At 46.2% G+C, this 22268-nt stretch overlaps 2 protein-coding genes across 10 annotated transcripts in view; both read left to right on the top strand.

Moving 5' to 3' along the window:
• The window catches only part of LOC125428537 (zinc finger protein 436-like), a 774209-nt gene that overhangs the window by 284809 nt on the left and 467132 nt on the right, over window positions 1-22268 (top strand). The window lies entirely within an intron of this gene.
• On the top strand, window positions 6847-15020 carry LOC125428856 (zinc finger and SCAN domain-containing protein 30-like). Its single transcript, XM_048489560.1, has 5 exons — window positions 6847-6970; window positions 10891-11385; window positions 11683-11791; window positions 13382-13540; window positions 14974-15020. The coding sequence occupies exons 2-4, from the start codon at window positions 10969-10971 to the stop codon at window positions 13396-13398; spliced, it is 543 nt and encodes a 180-aa protein (XP_048345517.1). The 5' UTR covers window positions 6847-6970; window positions 10891-10968; the 3' UTR covers window positions 13399-13540; window positions 14974-15020.

The raw sequence follows: 22268 nt of genomic DNA, 5'->3' as shown, positions 1-22268 counted from the left end.
CCCCTTTCCCTTACTTAGTCCTGTTCTCCGCTTGTTCTTCCTTTAGTACTCCTTATTTCTATTCTCAGATGCGTATCTAGGAAAAATGTAGCCTCGTGCAAAAAACTGAGCGCACCTCACTGCCCGTCGGGGTATGGCAGTGGCCACTTCCTCATCACTCCACCACGCATTCACAAACAACTTTTTTTGCACTAGGTCTTGAAGTCAGTGTATGGACCCAGGGAGATGGATGAGGGGTGTGGGGGGCAATTTTCTGCCTCCCACATGACTAAATAGCCACAGCCCAGGGACATTTGACCCCATATGTCCCCCTGGGTGGTACGCCCCTGTCACTATCCTTCCTCCCCCTCTCTCTTTCCACTCCAATCTTTACACCTGACCCTCCCCCCCAATTCACGCCTCTTTCTCCCTTTTATCCTCTGCGTCTTCCTTGTCCATCTCCAAAGCCCTCTCCACCAATCCATGCTCCTCCCCCAAGCTGACCCTTGAACTCATCCTGACCTGTGATAGGTTGTCTGGCCCATGGGCCAGCCTCCCAGTTCCCCGGACTGGAGTTGGCCTTCCCCCATCTTGGCCAGTGAGCCCACTTCCTTGTTCTCACCGTGCTTACCACGTGGCCCTGCTGGCTCAGGCTCTGCAGCCCCGGGCACTGCCCCACCTGGTCTGCCCATGCTGTCCCCAATCATCGTCAGGCCCTCCTCACCGATCACTTCACCGCTGTGTTTTGCCCATCCCTGGACACAGCTAAAGTTTGTTAAAACACAAAGTGAGGCACCCTTTGTAAGCAAAACTATGGTCAGTCTTTGCAAAAACAAAGGACAACTAGTAAAGAAGTCATAAGGCAATGTCTACCAGGTCAAAGAGAACTAACTAGTCACCTATATTGAATGGAGTAGGCCATACATTTCAGGCCAGGTTTTTCCATCTAAGGCCACCCCTATCCCTAAGAAGACAGCAGTACTCTTCAAGACTGGTAGCTGTGACCTGATCTCTCCCTCTTACACTCAGTATTTCCCATGGTCCCCAAGTTCTTCCGTTGACAGCTCAGATATGGCTTCAGGTTCCTGTCATGGAGCCTCCTTTCATCTCTCCCAAGACTCCTCTCCAGAGCTCCTGGTTGTCCATCACTTGCCAGCCCCTGTCCATTTTCCCATAATTCCAGCAGAACTCCCCCTCTCAAATCTACAAGCCCCTCTTTCTACTGTTCTTTGTGTTTTGTTCTTATTTCCAACTTTGCTTCAGAGGAAATCACATATCCTTGCATCTTTCACAAACTAGCTAAAGTGAGACAAAGTCAGGTTTCTTCCTTACCAAAGATTTTAAGAACTGTTGAATATGAACTTGTGATAACATTCTTAAAATATTTTTATTTCCAAAAAATGGAGAGCCAGTGTGGGGTAGTGGGTTAAGAGTGGTGGACTCTAGACTTCTGGTCTAGATTTTGGAGGAGCTGAATGTTCTTTTGGGGAACAGAGGAACCCAGCAGGGTTGTTTTTTCAGGTTTGGGGGCTACCTCAGACTTGACCTCCAATTTAAGGAGGGGTGACTCAAGGTCACTACATTTCTTTGGAAGGGTTTTCCTTGGGAAGGAGAAGAGCTGGAGGGCTCTTTTCCCTGCCCTAGATTTTAAACCTTGGAAGACAGGCTGCCATATTTGCTAAACCCTGCTGAGGTATCTTTAAAAAGTTTCAAGCTACTCCAAGCTTAATGTTGGGGGGATGGAAATGGTGGGACACAGTTATTCACACATACACCCACAGAAAGCCTCCAAAGTAATCATAAGCAAACCTGTACCATCTTTTCATGGTCATAGGTGACCAATAGAAGGGAAAGGTGGAAGAGCAGGACTCAGAAGAACCTGGACCTGATAGGAGAGCAAGGAAAGGTCCCCATCCCATCCAAGTTGGAGTGGTGTTGAACTCTGGGAGAATGCTGTGCCAGAGATCTGGGATCAGGTGCCCCTGAATGCAGAAATAATTTGCTGATGCTTCCAGCATTTCCACTACTATGAGACTGATGGGCCCTGAGAGGTTTGCAGTTAGCTCCATGTTTTTGTAACACCATTTCTATTCTGAATATTCAAATAAAACCAATTCTGTTAACTAACATCTTTGTTAAACTTAGAAAATCCTTGGCACTTTGTACATCCAAAAACTTTCTTCTCACTCCCTTAAACTGAAAGCAGAGGTCTCTCATCTAATATATATATTAGATGGGAGCAGCACCTGTGTTACAGTTATGTTATTCTCAGTAGTTCATGAGGCAGTTTTTTCAGTATTATAATTTATTTACTACCCCTACTAATCTGTTTTAGTGAGATTGAAGCACAAGATCTCTTATTGACTTATGTGCAAAACTAACTAAAATGTCTCCAGGTACTTTCTTATCTCTAGCAGATTCATAAGTTATATGAAATGCCTCATCCATTTCATTGCTCTCTCTTCCTCTGCCCAAAATTTCTGCCAGTAGTAGCATAATCCCCTTAAGAGTATTTTTGTGGTTTTCTTCCAGTAATGCCTGAATTCTTATGTATTTCTTTTTTTGACATGTCTGACAATAGTCTGTTCTGATCTTCTTTCCCCCTTTCCAGCTCCATACTAGATATCTTGTCTTCTAAAGTTTCTAGTTGAATGTCTTTAAAGTCTTCCAAGATCTTTAAAGTCTTCCAAGATCTAATTTACTCCAGAGCATTTGTAACCTCTATCTGTGGGTTCTGTGGGGGAGAACTTGGAATGAGTTTGCAACAACAAATTTAAAAAAAACAAAATGGTTTACTTTCTTAACATATAACATCAAACATCAACATTTAACATCACACTTCAAGGTCCTGTTCAGGTTGCATTTTCAAGTCCTTATATTTACAGTCTACTGATACTGCCAAGTCTAATTCTTCTTTGCAAGTGGGTTGGCTCCTGAAGACTCCAAGGGCTTGATGAACAGGATTGAACATGATGAAGGTTTCCAGGAGAACTCTCACCCATTACAACCACAAAAACCCTGAAACAATGAACTTCAACATTTACAACATAGCAAAAAAAACAAACAACTACCTTCCCACTAGTTCCCAACAACATTGCAGTTACCTTAACAAGGTGTTAAGGGCTTATACAAATCAAGGTCCGAGTCTGGTAGCCTTATCTCCTCCAAACTATGAGCTCTGCAGCCTTTTGCTGCATTGAGTCTCCACCCCTTTCTGGGTCAACCCATTCTGAGCATGGGGGTTACACATTAATCTTTGCAGTTTTAATATTCCTCAAATCTTCCTCCACTCCATTAATCTTTCTATTAGTATCCATTAGTGTTTCATTCATTTAGTTTATCTTCATCAATAACTCCTGCATATTTTGTTGATCAGGAAAGGAAACAACAAAATGTGTTTGTGTATCTTTTTTCTTACGTGGCATCATAGTTATTGATATTCTTTTTTCATCAGTTTTTTCAAGTCAGCAAAAAGATAAGAGGGGAAAAACTTGAAATTGTCAACTGTAATGAATCAACGTACTGTAATAGCTTTACTTTGTTCCCCTCCTCCACAATCTCCTTCTCCTCTTTCACTCCCAGAAGAAAAAGAAACAATTCGCCAGGAGTGATCAGTCAGATTCAAAAAGCCTCTCTCTGGAGCAGCAGTGGCGTAGAAGCCTCTCTCTAGGAGCAGCAGTGGCTTAGGAGGTTAAGAGCTCGTGTATCTAATCTGGAGGAACCGGGTTTGATTCCCAGCTCTGCCGCCTGAGCTGTGGAGGCTTATCTGGGGAATTCAGATTAGCCTGTACACTCCCACACACGCCAGCTGGGTGACCTTGGGCTAGTCACAGCTTCTCGGAGCTCTCTCAGCCCCACCTACCTCACAGGGTGTTTGTTGTGAGGGGGGAAGGGCAAGGAGATTGTCAGCCTTTTTGGGTCTCCTGCAGGAGAGAAAGGGGGGATATAAATCCAAACTCTTCTTCTTCTTCTTCTGGAAAGATTGATTTATATTGCAGTCCAAGGAACAAAAAGTCCACATAAGCCTATCTCCCCAAATGATCTCCTTAAGCAGATGGTGTTTTTTCCTGCCCTTGCCTCAGCATCTTTACTGGGGGATGCCTGAAGCTACACAGCTGCAGTATCAGCTGCCATTTGTCACCCACGCTTTCTCCCACTTTTCACACTGCTTTTTGGCACTGGGTCCCTCTGAAGTTTCCCTTTATGCTGGGATGTTTTGAGTAAGTAAAACAGCCATTTTGATTTACAAATCTGCTTCTGGACCCCTGTGCCAAATTGCAGAGAAGTTAGCTTGACAAAAGTCTTACTGGAAGTCTAGATGAGCCATTGGTGAGCACCCTTTGGGTTCAGTCAGTCAACCAGTTACAAATCCACCTAAGCAGTAGCATGGTCTACATTTTGCTAGCTTTTTTGCAAGAATACCATGGGGGACTTTGTCAAAGGCCTTACTGAAATCAAGGTTTGTTACAGATCCACAGCCAGAGGCATATCTAGGCAAACTGGAGCCCGGGGAAAAAACCTGAGTTTGCGCCCCGCCACCCTCCCCCACCACGACCAAACAAGGATTTTTGCACCAGCTCACAAAACACCCCCAGCAAAACATACATGGCTCTCTCCCCACCAATTCTCTTTCCTAATTTTGTCCTCATACCAACCCTATGAGGTAGGTTATTAGCCTGAGAAACAGCTCCAAGCCAGTGCAAGTGGGTATTAAGCATGTAAATCTCTCACAAATCACCCCCAGCAAAACATTTACCATTCATCTCTCACAAAACACCTCTAGTGAAATCCACCCCCAAACAGCATCACTTTTAATGTTTAAACTGGGGACCTCACATTCTCACTTTAAATCCATGCTAAAGGGGATGGGTTTAAAAGAATCAGGGGAAATTTGGAGGGTGCTTGCTGTCAGGGGTGCAATTGTTAACAGCACCAAAATTTCAGGGTATCTTTAGGAGACTCTCCTGATGATACCACCCAGGTTTGGTGAAGTTTGGTTTAGGGGGTCCAAAGTTATGGACCCTCAAAAGTGTAGCCCCATCTCCTATTAGCTCCCATTGGAAACAATGGGGGATGGGGCACCCCTTTTGGGAGTCCATAACTTTGGACCCCCTGAACCAAACCTCACCTAACTTGCATAGTATCATCAGGAGGGTCTCCTGAAAAATCCCTGAAATTTTGGTGCTGCTAACCTAAAAACTGCACCCCCTGCAGGCTGAAAACTGAAAAAACACTAAAAATACAAAACACACACAAATGAATCTGAAATTTTTGCGCCCCCACCAGGGGGTGCCCGGGGACATAGGGTACCCCATGTTCCCTAGGTAAATACACCACTGTCCACCAGATACCTTTGGGAGCTCACATGCAGGATGTGAAAGCAATGGCCAGCTGCTGCTGCTGCTTCTGAGCAGCTGGTCTGACTATCACACTGGGTGATAGTCTCACCCAGCAAACATACTCCTCACTTGCTCAGCAATATCCCTAGTAACATTGTAGCAGAACTGAGTTTATTCCACTTCATATATTCCTGACCAAGCTCCTAAGTGAGGAATTCTTCAGCCAACAGCAGGGTTGGAAACAGAGTTGGAAGAAACCTTGGAGGGCACCTAGTCCAGACCTACTCAGTGCAAGAGTAGGCAGCCTACAGAGCATTCTCAGGAGGGTCCTCTGCCAGACTCTGGTAGCCATACTTTGTTTCCCCAGGATTGCCATATTAGCTTTCTGAATGTACCCCACAAGAGAAACTTGTGGACAGGGAGGAACTGGATTCAAAGACCATGAAGCCCAACTCCCTCCCATGCAGGGGTAGGGGGCCATGAATACCTCTTCCCCAAGCCAAATCGGCCACACAACCCATAACAAGATTTTCTCGTTAGAGGACAGCCAACGCATATGAGACCCTCTGACTCAAGCCAACGTGCCCAGCCAGAAACTTCTCTGTATCCTCAAGGCAACTTTATGGGATAGAATGTGGGATGTTTGTGCCTCAGGATCTTTCCTTGGATGCAAGAAAGCAGTGTTGCCAACTTGGGAAATTCCTGGGGGTTGCGAGGGGGAGCCTAGGGAGGGTGGGGTTTGACCAAAGATTCAATCCTCCATACAAGTTACTTTCTCTCTGGCTTTATAGGAGATGAGTTTATCCCACAAGTCCCCCAAATTCGGACTAGGATTTGCCAACTGTCAAATTAGCAGACAAGGACAAATAGGGCAAAACCTGCTCTGCTTTCCCCCACCCCACTCTTCCTGCTGAGTGAGTTGTGACTTTGGAGTGAGGCTTGCAGGGTCAACTCTTCAAGATCTACAGAGTTGCCAGCAAGGCAGGGAACTCTTCCAGTTTTTTAGAGAGCTTCCCTCAAAAGGGGCTGGATGAGAGGTTTTGGGGAGGGAGGGGGGGGGTTAGATGTGCCCTCAGGCCAGAAATATTCAGTAATTGCAGTTAGTGGATTTCAATTATTCCTAAGAGGACCAGGTGTCCTCCTCGAGCTTTTTACTGTCTCAGCTCCATTTCCACCAGCCTCCAAATCTTTGTTTGGATATAACGTGGAGGGACTTCCCCATTTTTGGGAGGAAAGACACTTCCCAGGAGCAGATAGGGGCCTCGGCTGCCATATCCTCTCCTCCTTCGGGGCTCCTCTGCTTCCCGAGGTAATTCAAGGCGGGGGGGGGGATCTCCCCGTTCCCCGAATGTTTCTGGGCCCCACCAGTTCTTTTCTATCCTCCTCTCCTAGCTCTCCTCTCCTGCCCCTTTTCCTCCCCAAAGCAAATGCTAAGTCCGTTTTGCAGAGAGAAGGGAGGGGGAGAGGAACGGGGTGGGCTGGTGGTCCTGATTTGCATCCAGGTAGGAATGGCTGACGGTTTCCCCATTGGCTGTCTCTGTCCTACGGAAACTAAGGCCAGCGAGTCCGAAATCCTAGAGAGGCTGCCAGGGAAGGGAGTGGGGAGGCCACTTCCCTCTTGTCCGGAGTGCAGCAGCCACAGCTCCTTCCGAGTGAGTAAAGCGCCGGGGCGGGGGGGGGGGAGGGGTGGTCCTCGGGTTGTGGAATCTGGAGGAAGGGAAGTCAGAAGCGAGCCCCAAGCCAGAAGAGGCGCCCCATTGCAAAGCCTATATTGGGGGTTGCTCTTCCTGGCGCTCCTCTTCCCCCCACTCCCCTCTGCACCTGGCTGCGTGGGGGAGATGAGATCCAGCCCCCTCCCTTCCTGGCAGAGGCCTTTCGAGTGATCGCAGTTCGCAGGGTGAGTGGGTGGGGGATTGTGAGCCATGGAAAGGCAGGGAGAATAGGTGGGGAGCTGGGAGTGTTTAAAGCATAAGCATAAGCATTTTATTGTCATTGTGCACGCACAACGAAATTTACAGCAGCATTCCTCGATGCACACAATTTCAGACTCATACATCATCCTCACTTCCCCCTTCCTCCACCCATCCCTACACAGCCCCAAATACATCAATATGAAGCAGCGGAGTTTAGCATAGCCACAGCTCTAGAGTAGAAGCTGTCTCTAAGCCTCTTTGTCCTAGTTCTGAGAGCCCTGTATCGTCTGCCAGATGGTAACAGTTTGAAAAGAGAGTGTGCTGGATGAGACGGGTCCCTCAGAATATTTTGGGCTTTATTTAGGCTTCGGGAATTATAGATTTCTTCCAAGGAGGGAAGAGGGCAGCCGATAATCCTTTGTGCAGTAGTGATCACCCTTTGGAGCGCCTTCCTATTCGCCACTGTGCAACTGGAGAACCATACACAGATGCAGTAGGTTAAGACAGACCTTTCCCCAAACAATGTATTGTCGGATTCAACTGGTTGTGGTGGGTTTTCCAGGCAGTGTGGCCGTGGTCTGGTGGATCTTGTTCCTAACGTTTTTCCTGCATCTGCGGCTGGCATCTTCAGAGGTGTATCACAGAGGGAAGTCTGTTACACACTGTGTCAAGCCTCCATTGAACGTGTGTAACATAGAATGGACACAGTGTGTAACAGACTTCTCTCTGTGATACACCTCTGAAGATGCCAGCCACAGATGCAGGCAAAACGTTAGGAACAAGATCCACCAGACCATGGCCACACAGCCCGGAAAACCCACCAGAACCTCTTTCCCCAAACAGTTTCTCTCCAGGTCGAGTGGCTGGTTTGACAGCAGCAGTCTGACAGGGGTAATAAATGTCCAGAGAGGAGTAAGGGGGCTGTAGTGAGATCTGCATTGGCACCCTCCCACATTCAATGCATGTGCAAAGGATTCATCATACGTGACTGAGTCTGCAGTGGGCATCCCTTCATTCTGGAAGGCAAAGCCCTGGCAGAGAGCAAAGGGTTCGGACAAAAGGAGGATCTCCGGAGGAGGGAAGAGATACCTCCGGGGCCCCAAACCTCCCATTCCACCCCACACGGAAGATACCAGCATGCTTCAATCTCTCCCCCCCCCCCCACACACACACACAATTGAAATTGAAAGGCCAGTTTATTTTCTAATGGCGGGAAGTGAACAGAATAGACCCAAGAATGAATCCACAGTCCAGGAGAGGTGTGTGTGGGAGGTCCATTTCCTGCTTCCCCCTTACATGAAGCAGGAAATTTATAGAATGCTGCTGGAGAGGCAGGGAGAGGTCTGGTGAGATAAATGGAACTTGAGGAGCAGGAGAAATGCAGGGCCAGGGTCTGCTAGGTAAGACCAAAGCATGGAGAAAGGAACGGGAAGTAATGAATGGGGAGAACAGTCCCCCTTGCTTATATACTTCCTTTCTGTACCAGAAATAGTATGTGAATAGGAAAAGAACCTTCTAGTCACTTCAGATTGGGGTGGGGCTGATGCATCAAGGCTGAGCAGGGACAGGACTATTTAAGAAGGAAGCCTTCCACTCCTGTCTCCTCCGTGTCTTGGCAGCCTAACCTCAGCACACCTTCTTTCCACAATGTAGCCACATCCTTTGATTTTTGTTTTGGATAAGGGAAAACCCCCTCCCTAATCCCCTTGGTCTTTCCCCATAGAAATCCTGATTCTCTGCTACTTTTCTCCTCCCCTGGGAGTGTGTGAAGGGAGTGGGTTTCTCCAGACTCCCTGAGATGATGAATCAGAGTTGCCAATCTCTTCAGGGTCAGCAGTGCTAGATGATGGATGGAAGGAGAGAGTAAAGGCTCCTGTCTGGCTCACCTTGGGGACATCAGTCTCTGAACTGATTCTTATAAGCAGAGACAGTGGCTCAGCCTTTCTCCTTGCAGTAGTAGCTTTCTATCTACTACTTAGAAGTCTGTCTAGCTCTAGCTCCTGATTTTTTCTGTGAATCAAATAAACATTTGGAGTTACCAAGTTCAAGTTTTAGCTCCTGATTTGTGGCTATGGACATGATACATAATTTGATAGTACCTCTGGGGTGATCCAACAAAAAAATTGGGAGGATCCATGATTGTTTTGCACTGTAGTGGGGCCACAAAGCAGTTAATGCCTGATTTTTGAAGTGCAGTCTGTGTTATAGACATGACCTGTGATTTGATGGTGCATTCAGGATGACTCAATGCCACCATTATAAGGATCTATGAGGTTCCATGCTTTGGAATTATGTTTTTGCCTCATAGTAGCCCCATGAAGCTGTGGATGGCTTATTCTGTGATGCTGCCAATAGACAAAGATGATTTATGATATGACAGTGGTTTTCTTTTGCCTTGATATAAAAATCATTTGATTTGATGAGAATCTAAGATCTGAATTTTGTGCTGTCCCCTTTGGTTCCTAGCTGCAAGTGTAGTCTAGCATTTGTATATTGTTGGGTAATAGTTAAGAGTGGTGAAGAATCTAATCTGAAGAATCAGGGTTGATTCCCCACTCCTCCACATGATTCCTGTTGGGTGACTTTGGGCTAGCTGCAGCTTCTACAAACTCTTTCGGTCCCACCTATCTCACAGGGTGCTTGATGTGAGGGGGAAAGTGATGTGATTTGTATGCTGTTTTGAGACTCCTTACAGTAGAGAAATGCAGGGCATAAAAACCTCCTCCTTTTTATCATTGTCATCATCATTTTTTGTTCCGATTCCTCTCCGTAGGGCATCAAAAGAGGGGATATGTGTGTGGGGGGTGGTGGTTTCTAGATATGAAGAAGAATTTGGGAATTGGCAGGAAAGGAGTCCCCCAAGCCCAGCCCCTACACCTTGCAGGAGCCATGAAAGGTGGAATTCAGTTGAACATTATTTAAGGAAGAGAGAAAAGACAAAGGGCATGGAGACAGTGGGCAACCTGACCCTAATTCCCTCCCAGTCCAGGATACTATGAGCTTTTGAAGGGCCTCCAAACCTGCTCTGCTGATGGACTTTTTCCCAAACCTTGGTCTCCAAACCTGCTCTGCTGATGGACTTTTTAAAAGGATCTGTTTCTAAAGAGACTGCCCCCCCCCCCCCCCCCCCCCCACGCACATACACACCAAGGATGCTTTGTGGCAAAGGGAGAAGAGTACCTGTTTTCTGCTATAAAACTATAAATATTTTTAATTGGCTGTTAGTGTGTATTGTGCTGATTTCTGTGAATGTTTTGCATGGATGTTATGTGAAACCTCCTAAATAGGGACTCCTGCAGCTCTTTAATTAAGAAATGTTTTCTTTGATATCCTTCTTTGAACTAAATAGCAGTTACATTTGGCTAGTGGGTAACCTCAGAGTCTGGGAGGCGTACACGGTGAGATGCAATTTCTGAACTCCCAGCCCCCCAGAAAAGGCCTTCAAAGTAATCAGAGGCAAGCTTGTAGTGTCTTTAATGAGGCAGTTAGTTTTCCCAAATAACTAAAGAAATGTATCTTAAAAGCTGGGTATGTAATATTGCAAAATGATATCACAAAATACAAGAGGCACTTCTGTTCTTATCAACCATGTATTTCAATTCTATTACCAATATGTTTTTCTTGAGGCATGTTGCTCTGCGTCTCCCCACTTCACACAGGGAAAAGATTCTCTTCATGGCCAAATGAATAAAGGCATCTTTTTACAGTCAGAGGCAACCCAATAGAAAGGGGAGGAGATGGAACAGCGGGACCCAAAAGGACCTGGACCTGACAAGAGAGCAAGGAAAGGCACCAATCCCATCCAAACTGGGATTTCTGTTGAATTCTGGGAGAGAGCTGTGCCAGAGATCTGCGATCAGGAGCCCCTGAACTCAGAAGTACTTTGCTTCCAGCAGTTCCACTACCATGAGGCTGATGGACCTCGAAAGGTTTGCAGCCAGCTCCATGGACTTTGCAACCAGTGGCTGAAGCCAGAGGAGCACTCCAAGAAGCAGATCCTGGACCTGGTGATCCTGGAGCAGTTCCTGACCCTTCTGCCTCAAGAAATGCAGCACTGGGTCAGAGGATGCGGGCCAGAGACCAGTTCCCAGGCAGTGGCCCTGGCAGAAGGTTTCCTCCTGAGTCAGGCAGAGGAGAAAAGGCAGGCAGAACAGGTGAGTGCTTTTCTTTCCAAGTATGTCCACTTTAGGCAACACATCTGACCTTTTCCTAAAACTTCCCTACCTGATATTTGTCCAAGTGTTCGTCATCCAAATGGGAGATATAACTATCTGCTTCAGTTGCCACTTTCTATCAAGAAATTCTTATTCCCTCCAGATAACTGTCCAGTGTTGAAAGAAAATCCTACCTGGTCTGTTAATAGAAAGGTGCAGAGTCTGGGAATCGGGCAGGATCAATTCCTTGGCATCTTCCATTCCATATCTTATCCATCTCCCTTGCTACTGTTTCAGACGTGGAATCTATCTGTGAAGATGGAAGCTAAGTTCTCTGAGATGGAAAAAGGGGCGTTGGGGGAAAGGCAGCAGGCCCAGGAACATGCTCATGATGCCCTCTCATGTGGTAAGGACTCATTGTGCCTGGATGGGATTGGAGCACCCAGTGAATTTGATGGGTAGAAAGTTCTGGTCAGGACAAGAAAAAATGAAATGCCTCTTAAGCCAGCTTGTGACATTCAGTCTTATATTATGATAGCAAAGTGGGCCAGATTTTTGAATGCTTAAATCTGGTGACTGGAGTTCAGAACGGGCAAGACCGATCTTTCTATGAACCTGAAATGGGCCCAAGGTTTGCAGAAAAATCTGAAACTGAGGGGAAAATACATTGGGGAAGTCTCTTTGGGGCCAAGCCAAGCTAGGATTGCCAGCTCCAGGTCTGGAATTTTCTGGAGGTTTGTGAGACTGAGGACGGCAGGGTTTGGGTAGGGAAGAGGTCTCAGCTAGACATAATGCCGTAGAGTCCACTCTCCAAAGCAGTCATTTTCTGTAGGGGGACAGATATGTGTAATCTAGTTGTAATTCCAGGGGATCTCCAGCTCTATCTGGGGATTGACAACCCTAGGCCTGGCAGCAACCTCTGCGTGACTTGGTACCACCCAACTTCCATGACTGTGCGTGACTTGGTACCACCCAACTTCCCACCTGCTTGCCACTGTTGAACGCCAGTCACCCTATGATAGCCAGGTGGGTGGTTCAGCAGCTGGAGGTTCAAGGTAGGGTCTGGGAGATCCAAGTTTGAATTTCCATCTTCCCATGGAAAATCACTGGGTGATTTTGGACCATTCATATACTTTCAGCCTAACCTACCTCACAAGGTTGCTGTCCAGATAAAAAAGAAGAGGAGAATGATGTAAGCTGCTTTGGTCAGCACTGTGGAGTTAGGAAGCATAAAGTAAATATAAATATAGCAGACCAAATGAAAGGTGGGGAATGGCTGAGGATGAGAGAATGAAGCAGGAAAAGCAAAGAGGGTATGGGGGTTTGCCATGGGGAGGGAGGGGAAACAAGGGAATGTGAGGTGCCCCACCCCACAAGTCCTTCAGGGTTCCCTCCCATGCAAGTGTGGATTTTCTCAATGACGTTGATTGGCAACAACAACAGTCCAAGGCTTGGTTCTGTCAGTAAAAAGCAGGGGTAGAACCCTTTCCAGGCCTTTTTTGGCCTTTGAGGGAGGATTCTTTGGGACCAGGCCTGGCCAAGGTAGTCATCTCCAGGTTTGGACCTCCTGGAGATTTTATGGTCAAGGCTAAGGAAAGCAGAGTTTGGGGAGAAGAGAGGCTTCCACAATACAATGCCACACGGTCCATGCTCCAAAGCAGCCATTTTCTCCAAAGGGACAGATTCCCCCTTTGTGTAGAGTCTAGTTGTAATTCTAAAAGATCTCCAGCTTCCTCCTGGAGATTGGCAACCCTAGGCCTGGAAGCAGCCTCTGGGTGGCTTGATATACCCCCCTGCCCCCAGCTTGCATGACTCAACTAGGCCTGGCTGCTTTCTACTATTCACCATCAGCCACCCTATCAAAGGCAGTGTGGTGCAGCAATTAGAGTTTCAGAGTAGGGTCTGGGTTCCCAAGTACAAATCTCCCATCTTCTTGTGGAAGCTCGCTGGGTGAATTTTGACCAATCATATCCTATCAGCTTAATGTCCCTCACAGGGTTGTTGTGCCGATAGAAAGGAGAGGAGAATAATGTATGCTGCATTGGTCCCCGCTGTGGAGAAACCTGGGATAATATGAAATAAAAGAATATTACCGAAGATGGGAGGCAGATGAAAGGGAGCATGCTGAATGGCTATGAGATGGAGAATCAGGCAGGTAAACAGAAGAGGATATAGGGGTTTTCAGAGGAAGGGAAGGAGGAAATAGTTGGGGAATACATAGGAAAGTGAAGTGCCACCCACAAATCCTTGAGGGTTCCTATGGTGTTACTCCTATATTTCACTGTCTTCTCCGTCTCTTTCTTTATTTGATATGGCTACTCCTCCCCTCTCCTATTCAGAACTCAGTTTGAAGAAATACAAACCTGCAGTCATTTCAATCAAACCATAAAATTGTTATAGTTTCCTACCATGCAAATGGCCGTCAAATGGTCACGCAACTGGTCCACCATTTTCCTAGATAGAGTTTACGTGTGTTTGTGGGTGGGTGGGTGGTATAGGGAATGGGGAAGCTTAACATAGAGGAATAGATAAGTGTAGGTTGGCTGCGAAGGAAATGTGTTTCCAACTCCAGATTAGGAAATTCCTGGAGATTTGGCCTCTGGATCTAGGTGAGGGTGGATTTTGATGAGGGGTGGGGACCTCAGAATTACATAATGCCATAGACTCCACCCTTCAAAGTAGCCATTTTATCCAGGGGAATCAGGGTGCCAACCTTTGGGTGGGTCCTGGAGATCACCTGGAATGACAGCTGCTCTCCAGATGACAGAGATCAATTCCCATGGAGAACATGACTGCTCTGGAAGATGGACTCTGTGGCACTAAACCTCGCCCCACCAAGGCTCTGCCCCCAAATCTTCAACAATTTCTCAACCTGGAGCTGAAAACTCTACAGAGAGAACTGATCAGTGTAATTGGAAATCTGTAGGAGGTCTCCAGGCCCCACCTAGAGGTTGGCAAGCTTAGAAGGGGAGAAGGAAGCAGGAAAAACAGGAGGGACTATGGGGGCTTCCAGGGAACTGAAAGCAAAAATAGCGGGGGAGGGTGAAATGAGATGCCTCCTGCAAGTCTTTGAGGGTTCCCACTTGTGTTCACTAATTGTGGTGCCTGAAAAAGAGGAGTACAGAAATTCATGGAGGGAATTCCTCACATTGATTACAATACTCATATCCCTGATTACAAACCACGTGATGTCATTTTTGCCTTCCTCTTTGTTTCACACCAGCCAGAACTCAAAAGTATGTGCAAGGGCCCAGAAGGTGGGAAAAGAGCCTTCTTGAATCTTTGGTCTGATGCAGCAGAGGTGCTCTCATGCTTTTGAGCTCAAGAGTTCACAAGACAGTTTTCAAGTACCACAAAAATCTTAAATGTGTCACTGATATTTACAGCTCCCTGAGAATTTTGGGTACCTTGTACTTCTCTTCTGGCATTCTCACAACATATTCCAAAGTGTTAGAATTCTGTTTGAGTGTACATAGGGCAAGGCTTCACAGCCCTAAGAGCGGGTTTGCCTGAAGTGTGATTAATCCAACCAAAGAGGTTAGGAAGTGGAGGCCAATACCTTTTCTTCCCTTTTTCTCTCCCTCACAGGCAGTGAAGAGAGAATGTTGATCCACTCTCTTTGCACAGGTGTGGAAACAGCTGCTGCACCTTCAGTTCAGGTAGAGAAAATTAACGGTGGGCAGAATGGGTCCCCCTCCATTCTCTGGGGGGCTTTTCCCCTGCAGATGGTTCTGAGGGGTCCAGTCAAGAGCCTATGAATGCTACTCCTTATACACAGGCCGATCTCTGTATCAGGCACCCTTCCAGAATGCCCCCTTCCATAATATTGTCTCTGCCCAGCATGATCTCTAACATGAGACTGAAGCATGCTTTTTCTTTCAGACTCCAGTTTCCTTTGAGGAGGTAGCCATATGTTTCACCAGGGCAGAGTGGGCCCTGCTGGATCCGGATCAAAGAGCTCTCTACAGGGAAGTCATGCTGGAGAACTACAGGAGTTTGACTTCTTTGGGTAAGGATTTTTCATAGCTGGCAAAGGCAGAAATTGCTGCCTCTGGGATGATGCACGAATCAAAACTTTTGATAACAATCCATTGCTTTGAGGCATGCCTTGGTACTTGCTCCCATTTGAAGGCATTGTGGTATCGGAGTGAAAGCGAAATCAATATTCATCATGGCTGAGCAGCACAACCGAAGTCACCTGGCATGCCTGGGGCAGCTGAGGCCAGTGTTGTGGCCATTACCCAAGCCAAAGAGAGTGTCCTGAACTGAGGCTGTCAGGTTGGCTGTCAGGTTGGAGCCTGGCATCCACAGATACTGTACTTGCTCAGATGGGGGCGGGGTGTGTGTGTGTGGATGGACAGTTACTTTCACTTCTTCTTAACAACCAAGTACTGAGGCTCAGGACCAGGTGCATTATCTGGCCTTGAGACTAGGTAACACTTTCTCAACTATGCTTTAGTAGTCAAGTTTAGAGCATGGGAATTGGGAGGGCAGAAGGGGGATTGAAATATTGGGTTTTAGCAAAGCCAATTCAGAATCAGCTTTGAGCCTCTTGCCTGTGTTACTTAGCCAATAAAGACTTTTGGACCCAGAGTAACAGAGTCAGAATTGTGCTTCAGAACACAGACTTGACATTAAGCCAGTGCTCCCTATTCCCGATCTTACCCCATGTCTAACATACAGCATGGAGGTACTGGCAGGAGCAATGGGGCCAAGTCAAATGATGCAGTCCCTGACCCCTCGAAGGGAACCAGGGCTGACGACCCGCCTAGTAATCCTGATAAAACCTTGGGCAGCAGCAGAGGCGAGGCTCCGCCTGACCAGAACTGGACAAGCGGCTTAACCCACTCAGGAGCCTCCACACCTTACCAGTTCTCCTCTCTCCTGACCTTCCACCTTGGGGCGCGGCGATGGGACCCAAGAAATAGTTATAGGGACCAGAGGAAGTCAGCCTAGTTCTGCCAAGCTGTAGCAGAAGAGGACTGTGATGATTATGAGTCCGAGGGGGAGATTGTGTGACAGCTGTATTCGGGGTTCTCCGCCCCGATTCCTGGCGGCAGGAGAAGAAGGGGATGCGGCGAAGCTGGCTCAGCTGTTTGTTACGCACATATATAAGTTGCACTCTGTTCGTGATAAAATCATTTATGATTGGGGCAGCCAGTTCATTTCCCAGTCCTGGAAGCAATTTTTAAAACTGCTCAGAATAGAGCAGGCATTGTCCTTGGCGTACCATGTGGCAACAGATGACCAGAATGAAAGTACCAACGCTACTCTAGAGCAGTACCTCCGCTGCTACATCAACCACCACCAAGACAATTGGATGGATCTCCTCCCATTTGCTGAATACGCTTACAATAATGCGGTTCACAGCAGCACTGGCAAGAACCCATTTGAAGCCGTATATGGACAGGCAGCTAAGTCCTTCCCTTTCCTGGGACAGGAGGTGTCAGGTCCCATTGAACTTCAAGAGTGGGTGGACTCAATAGGGCAGGCCTGGGGTCCCCTGCAGAAAGCATTACAAAAAGCCAAGAATTCTAAAAAAAACCCCAGGCTGATGAGAAAAGGATATCTGTGACTCTGGGGGTGGGGGATCAGGTGTATCTAGCAACCAAGAACCTGAGCGGGGTGCTTGGGTGTGAGATGCTTTCAGGGCCTGTCAGGCAGTGATGTTCCGCCAGGCCTCTTCTCTCCCTCCCTATGTTTTTTTTCCCTTATACTTTCCCTGTCTCCCATTTTCCTAATTGGTTTTCTCCTCTGTTTTTTTTCTCCTACCTTCTTCCCCATCCCTTTTTCACTGAGTATACTTGAATGTAGGGAGTGGATTTTGTGCTGCATTTGAGGTAGCTGAAAGTATTGGATTTTAACCCCAGTTATTCAAAGAAAACAGAATGAGGTAGTAATAATCTTTGTATATTTATACTTTTAACTGTCTATTGAGTAATTCAAGTAATTTTAACTATTATTGTACTATACTAACTGATTGTATTGATCTATGAATGTGTATTGATGAGTTCCAAGCCACCCTGAGTCCAGCCTTTGGCAGGGTAGAAATCAAATGAAAGTAAAGTGAGGTATAGAAAGACTCTCCATTGCCAACCATTACAACACACTTCTCTTCCAGATGGGACTATGGTCATCCTCTCTGACTGTGCTGTGGAATGGATCCATCCCCCTTCCTTTGGTAGGGATTATAGACTTTAATCTTCACCAGGTTTTCATTGTTCCCGAAAAAAACCTTCCTCTTCTTTGGATTTCTTTTCCTCCCCATGTAAGACAAATCTCTCTCTCTGTCTCTCTCTGTGCCAAAGGAGCCAGTCATGTCATAAAGACAGTGGTAGACACAGACAAAGGCCTTGCATCCAAAGAACAGTTGGAGAGTTTCTCGAGAGAATCTCAGGAGAGTATTTCCTTTCTACACGAGCTGGCCGCGAGTGAGTATCCTTCATGGTTATGTCAAGGGAATGAGCAAAGAATAGCCCCAGAGGATTTCTGCTTCACTTGTTAGCAACTTGTAGTTTGACAGAATCATAAAATCTGCTGGAAAAGGCCTTCTCTAGCCTGCAGTTTGGGAGGGATATGGGATATTCTATGGAAAGGTGGGATGGGAAGTTACTTAAGAACAACCAAGCTGCAGGAGGCCAAAAGTTGTTTCCTACAACACTCAAACCTCATTTTCTCTTGCCCTTACCTGCCCTCCCCACAGTTGGGACCTCTTTCAAAAACCTGAGGGATCCCCTTTTAACTTCAGGGTTCTCTTAATGAGGTCCTGGCTACTCCCCCCCCCCAAAAAAAAAGCTGAAAATCATCTCTTCATGGTGTTTATCCCAATTAGAAAGGAACTCTCTCTGCAGTTGCCGACTAGATATCGTTGTAACATCTTGTGGAGAACCAGCATTGTGAAGTGGTTAAGAGCAGTGGACTAATCTGGAGTGAGGGGTTCAAGTCCCTACTCCTTCACATGAAGCCTTCTGGTTGACTATGTGCCAGTCAAAGTTTTCTCAAACCTTTCTTAGCCTCACCTACCTCATGAGGTTCCCATTCTGGGGAGGGGAAAGTTATGTGATTTGTAAGCCACACATTTTAGTTTGATTTAGACTTTTTAGTTGACTTAGAATTTTTAGTTAAAGGAAAACCAACTGTGTTTTATAATCAACAGCAGAGATTCAAAAGAGCTGTGTGACAAGTCAAATGTGAATGGTGGGGAAATGATGCAACATGCAAGGAGTTTGAGAAGGGAGGAATAGGCAAAATAAAAAAACTGCTCACTTGGGGGGGGCCTCGCTGGGGATAAGGTGAGACTAGCAGCCCATTTGGAAGGGGAGGACTTATAAAGGAAATGTGCATGCATTAGCGAGCAGTGCCTGGTGAGTGACTTCACTTCTTGTGTAGGTGTTGACTGTGCCTCTACCTTTCTTCCAGCAGGGCATGTAGAGAAGGTTGAGAGATTTCAGGGGTTCTCTGTGGAAAAAGCTGAGTTTGAAGACTCAGAAGGAAACTTTGGGGATAAAGATGGACCAAAGACGCAAGTGGAAAGCCAGGCTGGCAAGAGGAGGGATAAGTCCATTCTGGCTCAAGGAAAAGGTTTCTGTGAAATCCCAGTCCAAGAAGAAGGAACAAACAAAACAAGAAGGAATGAAATCCTCCATTCTGACCAGAAAATCTGCTGTAAGGAAAATGAAAATGTGGTCTTTGGAAAGACCTTCCATAAGAACGCAAGTGCTGTTTCTGAGAGGCAAAATCCCTCAGGAGAAAAACCATATGAATGTGTGGAGTGCGGAAGGACCTTCAGTCGGAAATCAATCCTTACTTCACATCAAAGAATTCACACAGGTGAGGAGCTGTAGATTGTTTGACTGTAAACCAAGTATTTCTGATACACCAGGCTTTCATGTCCATTTAAAGGACATCAGTGTGTCCTTCATGTGTGGATGCTAATGGTATCTCTCTTGTCCTTGTTATTCCAGCAGGGAATGAGCAGTGGAATAAGATTCCTGAGAGAGTGCATTGGTTATTGCCAGATAAAGTAAAGAATGAAGTTTGGAAAAGTAATGTCAGGAATCAAAATGAACTGAAGAGGCAGAAAGTAAGTGAGGTGGTCAAGAAGGGGAATAAACCCGTTCCTGGTGACATGACAGACAAAACATGTAAGTGCTTTGAGTGTGGAACAAACTTCTCAGATCAAAACCAATATGAGATCCATTTGCAAATGCACAGTGGTCTGAAGACCCATCAATGCTTGGAGTGTGCAAAGAGCTTCCTTTACAGAGCAGAGCTATTCAGGCATCAAAAAACACATACAGAACAGAAAACTTATAGATGTTCAGATTGTGACAAGAGCTTCTCACAGAAATCAGATCTTGTTCAACATCGAAGGATTCATTCAGGAGAGAAGCCATTAACCTACTTAGAGGGTGAAATGACCTTTGCTGATGGAGGAAAGGGTAATGTACATATTTTGAAGCATACTATAATGAAGGCACGTAAACGCTTTCGGTGTGGAAAGTATATGAAATATGGATCACAGCTTTTTGTACACCAAAGAATACACTCAGAGAAGAAACCTTTTCAATGCTTAGAGTGTGGAAAGAGATTCTGTAGAAGTGGCCATCTTGAAATGCATCAAAGAACCCACACAGGGGAGAAACCTTTTGAGTGCTCACAGTGTGAAAAGAAATTTACTGACCGTGGCCATCTTCAAATACATCAAAGAACCCACACAGGGGAGAAACCTTTTGAATGCTCCGAGTGCGGAAAGAGATTCAGTCAGAGTGGCAATTTTAAAATGCATCGAAGAACCCATACAGGTGAGAAACCTTTTGAATGCTTAGAGTGTGGAAAGAGATACAGTCAGAGTGGCCATCTTCAAATGCATCAAAGAACCCACACGGGGGCGAAGCCTTTTCAATGCTCAGAGTGCAAAAAGAGATTTAGTGATAGTGGCCATCTTCAAATACATCAAAGAACCCACACTGGGGAGAAACCTTTTGAATGCTCTGAGTGTGGAAAGAGATTCAGTCAGAGTGGCAATTTTAAAATGCATCAAAGAACCCACATGGGGGAGAAACCATTTGAATGCTCAGAGTGTGGAAAGAGATTCAGTCATAGTGGCCATCTCCAAAGGCATCAAAGAACCCACACTGGGGAGAAACCTTTTGAATGCTCAAAGTGCGGAAAGAGATTTGGTCACAGTGGCCATCTTCAAAGGCATCAAAGAACCCACACAGGGGAGAAACCTTTTGAATGCTCAAAGTGTGGAAAGAGATTCAGTCACACTTGCAATCTTCAAATGCATCAAAGAACCCACAAAGGGGAGAAACCTTTTGAATGCCCAGAGTGTGCAAAGAGATTCAGTCAGAATAGCCATCTACAGCAGCATCAAAGAACCCATACAGGAGAAAAACCATTTGGATGCTCAGAGTGTGGAAAGAGATTCAGTCAGAATGGCCATCTTCAGCAGCATCAAAGAACTCACACAGGAGAAAAACCATTTGCATGCTCAGAGTGTGGAAAGAGATTCAGTCAGAGTAGCCATCTTCAAATGCATCGACGAACCCACTTGGGGGAGAAACCTTTTGAATGCTTAGAGTGTGGAAAGAGATTCAGTCAGAGCGGCCATCTTCAAATGCACCAAAGAACCCACTTGGAGGAGAAATCATTTGAATGCTTAGAGTGTGGAAAGAGATTCAGTCACAGTAAATATCTTGCATGGCATCTAAGAACCCACAAGTAGGATATACCTTAGGACTGCTCAGTGTGGAAAGAGATTAAGGTGTAATGACCATCTTCAATAATATAAGACACAGAAGGGCAAAATGTTTTGAATGCTCCGAGTCCAGATTCAGTCAGAGATTCAGTTGTTAACAACATTTTAGAACCAACGCAAAGAAGAGACTTTTTGAAGGCTTAATATAGGGACCCTGTCCCCTGATCAGTTGAGACACCCCAATATGATTCCTTGTATTCTCTTGGTTTATTAGAAGGTCACCCCTTGAAAGCCTAAGATACAACTGGCAAATCTTTTGTCTATGTTTTAGACAGAGCATCTGCCTGCCATACGCAGAGCATATTGCATCACACAGAAAGGACATGATAGCCACATTTAAATATTTGAAATGATGCCATGTTGAAGAGGGAGCAATCTTGTTTTCTGCTGCCTCAGAGACTAGGACATGGAGTAATTGATTCAAGGTGCAGGAAAAGAGGTTCCGCCTAAACGTTAGGAAGAGCTTTTTGTCAGGGCTGTTCGACAGCAGAATTCACTGCCTCGAAGAGGGTGGAGTCTCCTTCTTTGGAGGTTTTTAAACAGACTGGATGAACATATGTCAGAAGTGCTTTAATTGTGTGTTCCCGCATGGCAGGGGGTTGGACTTGATGGCCCTTGTGGTCTCTTCCAATTCTATGATTCTATGACACTCGCAGCTCCAAGGTTCATATACAAAACTATCTCTGCTTCAAATGTGTAAGCATCTTCCCTCCCTACCATCCTTGCAATGTAGACCAAGGCCCTGGTGAGCTACTCATGAAGTAAATAAACACACGGAGGTTAGCAGTTTCTAGCAGACAGACTTTAATTGGCAAGCAGTTTACAACACTCTTGCACCCTTCCCAACTCTCTCCTTCCCTCCTCCCCTGTATTCCTTTTATCTCCCAAGGATTCCTCCCCCACTTGGGGATCCCTATTCCAGTCTACTAGTGGTTGGTGGGCTGTCAGTCAAGCCCTGCTGGCTCAGGATTGGCCCCTCGTCTCTGGGCCCTCCTCTCTGATTACAGCCTAGCCTGGGCTATGCCAGCCCTGTCCCCCTCTGTGGAAATGCTGAGACCTGTTGATTGCACCTGGGTTGGGGCTGTGCTGGCCCTACCATTCTCAGTGGAACAGCTGAGGC

This window comes from Sphaerodactylus townsendi, linkage group LG03 (assembly GCF_021028975.2).
Source record: "Sphaerodactylus townsendi isolate TG3544 linkage group LG03, MPM_Stown_v2.3, whole genome shotgun sequence".
In the NCBI taxonomy this organism is placed as follows: Eukaryota; Metazoa; Chordata; class Lepidosauria; order Squamata; family Sphaerodactylidae; genus Sphaerodactylus; species Sphaerodactylus townsendi.
This window is presented reverse-complemented; position numbering and strand designations above follow the sequence as displayed.

What these genes read in the sequence shown, in the direction of transcription:
- LOC125428856 (XM_048489560.1), top strand. Translation starts at nt 10,969, where the DNA reads ATGGAACAGCGGGACCCAAAAGGACCTGGACCTGACAAGAGAGCAAGG. An exon ending in AGAAAAGGCAGGCAGAACAG is followed by an intron (nt 11,386 to 11,682) that starts GTGAGTGCTTTT and finishes CTACTGTTTCAG; the next exon opens with ACGTGGAATCTATCTGTGAA.